Source organism: Lipotes vexillifer, unplaced genomic scaffold, assembly GCF_000442215.2.
Source record: "Lipotes vexillifer unplaced genomic scaffold, Lipotes_vexillifer_v1.1 scaffold1223, whole genome shotgun sequence".
In the NCBI taxonomy this organism is placed as follows: domain Eukaryota; kingdom Metazoa; phylum Chordata; class Mammalia; order Artiodactyla; family Lipotidae; genus Lipotes; species Lipotes vexillifer.
In genome coordinates, this window is record NW_006795957.1 from 57,038 (window position 1) to 58,534 (window position 1,497).

The window sequence follows — 1,497 nt, forward strand, 5'->3', positions numbered from 1 at the left end:
AAAAAAAAAAAAAAAAAAAAAAAAAAAAAAAAAAAAAAAAGACAATTAAAATGGTAGTGCAGTTTTATACTTGCTAACTAACTATGAAACACATGACTGGTACAATAAATACTGCAATGCTACAATAAATACTACAATATTACAATAAATAAATGAATACTACAGCCGGGTACAGTTTTGTTGTGGGTTTTTTGTTTGTTTGTTTTTGCGGTACGCGGGGCTCTGACTCTTGTGGCCTCTCCCGTTGCGGAGCACGGGCTCCGGACGCGCAGGCTCAGCGGCCGTGGCTCACGGGACCAGCCACTCCGCGGCATGTGGGATCCTCGCGGACCGGGGCACGAACTCCTGTCCCCTGCATCGGCAGGCGGACTCTCAACCACTGCGCCACCAGGGAAGCCCTCATTGTGGGTTTTTCTTTGCATTTACCTCTTTGGAAAAAATCACGCATAAGCAAACATGAAATTCCTGTGGTGAGCAAATCATCCCCTAATACAACCATTGCATTGGAACAAATCTGCATTTTCAAAAGCAGCCTCAGAACAGAACTAAGTATGCATGTTTCAATTCCCTCTTCTTGCTTTTGATCACCATCCCCTCTGAGGCTAGAGCTCCAAACTTTCACAGCCTTTATACTTTTAAACTTTCATTCCCGGCAGGGAGAGTCTTTCTTAGGGGGAGACCAGCAATTTGGAAGGACCCCGTAAAAATCCAGCAGCAACCTTCCTGCTCCCACGAGCACCAGGAAGCTATCCCCCGCACAGACCCACTCACCATTCATCTCTCATTTGCTCGCATGGCAAAGTCAGCTTCATGTGCTCAAAGATGCGGAGGGTCACGTGCCATATCTGCCTTACTGATAAGTGTTCCTTCAACAGAGCAGGTGAGTGGGCCTGATGGCTTTCAAGTTTGCCCAGGAGATTTTCTGGGCGTTCTCAGGCAGCAGCTGTGGGGACTGGAGGCAAAGTTTGAAATCCTCCAGCTGATACCGACCCCAGCCCATCAGGTGAGACAGTAGCTTATCACTGGAGCCATCATCTACAAAGATGCTAGGAGAAGTCATCTGGCCCAACACACAAGGTTTCCAGCTTCACTTAAGAACGCTTACAGCCACAAAATGAATAGCACCTGTAGAAAATAGACAGCCAAGACCATGAACCATGACTTTCACCTCCTTCAAGACTAATCTAGCCACATGTCCTGTTTTCTCCTCACAGCACCTCCTGCTCTGTGTTTGTGTGGCTTATTTCTCTCTCTCTCTCTCTCTCTTCCACGTGAATGTCAAGTTGCTTTGAACACAGAGCTTGCCTGTCCTAGGCTGTACCACCAGTGCCTAGAAAAGCACTGGACAGACATGAGGACCTCAGCTCTTAGGAGAAGGAAAAACGATACTGCTGGAAGAAATGTTCACGTCGTGAGGCATGGGGAGGTCCTTGTGGGTGATACATGATTTGGCTTGAACTTGATGCTGCTAGCTAGAGCAGCCTGTCTTCGGGCCTG

At 47.4% G+C, this 1,497-nt stretch overlaps 1 protein-coding gene across 1 annotated transcript in view; it reads right to left on the bottom strand.

The window, feature by feature from the left end:
* Window positions 1-1,060, bottom strand: part of LOC103088337 (NACHT, LRR and PYD domains-containing protein 13) — a gene marked incomplete at its 3' end in the record, with an annotated part of 14,776 nt that extends 13,716 nt beyond the window's left edge. The window contains 1 exon segment of the mRNA XM_082931428.1: window positions 911-1,060. Within this exon segment, the coding sequence (XP_082787554.1) occupies window positions 911-1,060 (150 nt within the window).
* Window positions 1,061-1,497: the final 437 nt, after the last annotated feature.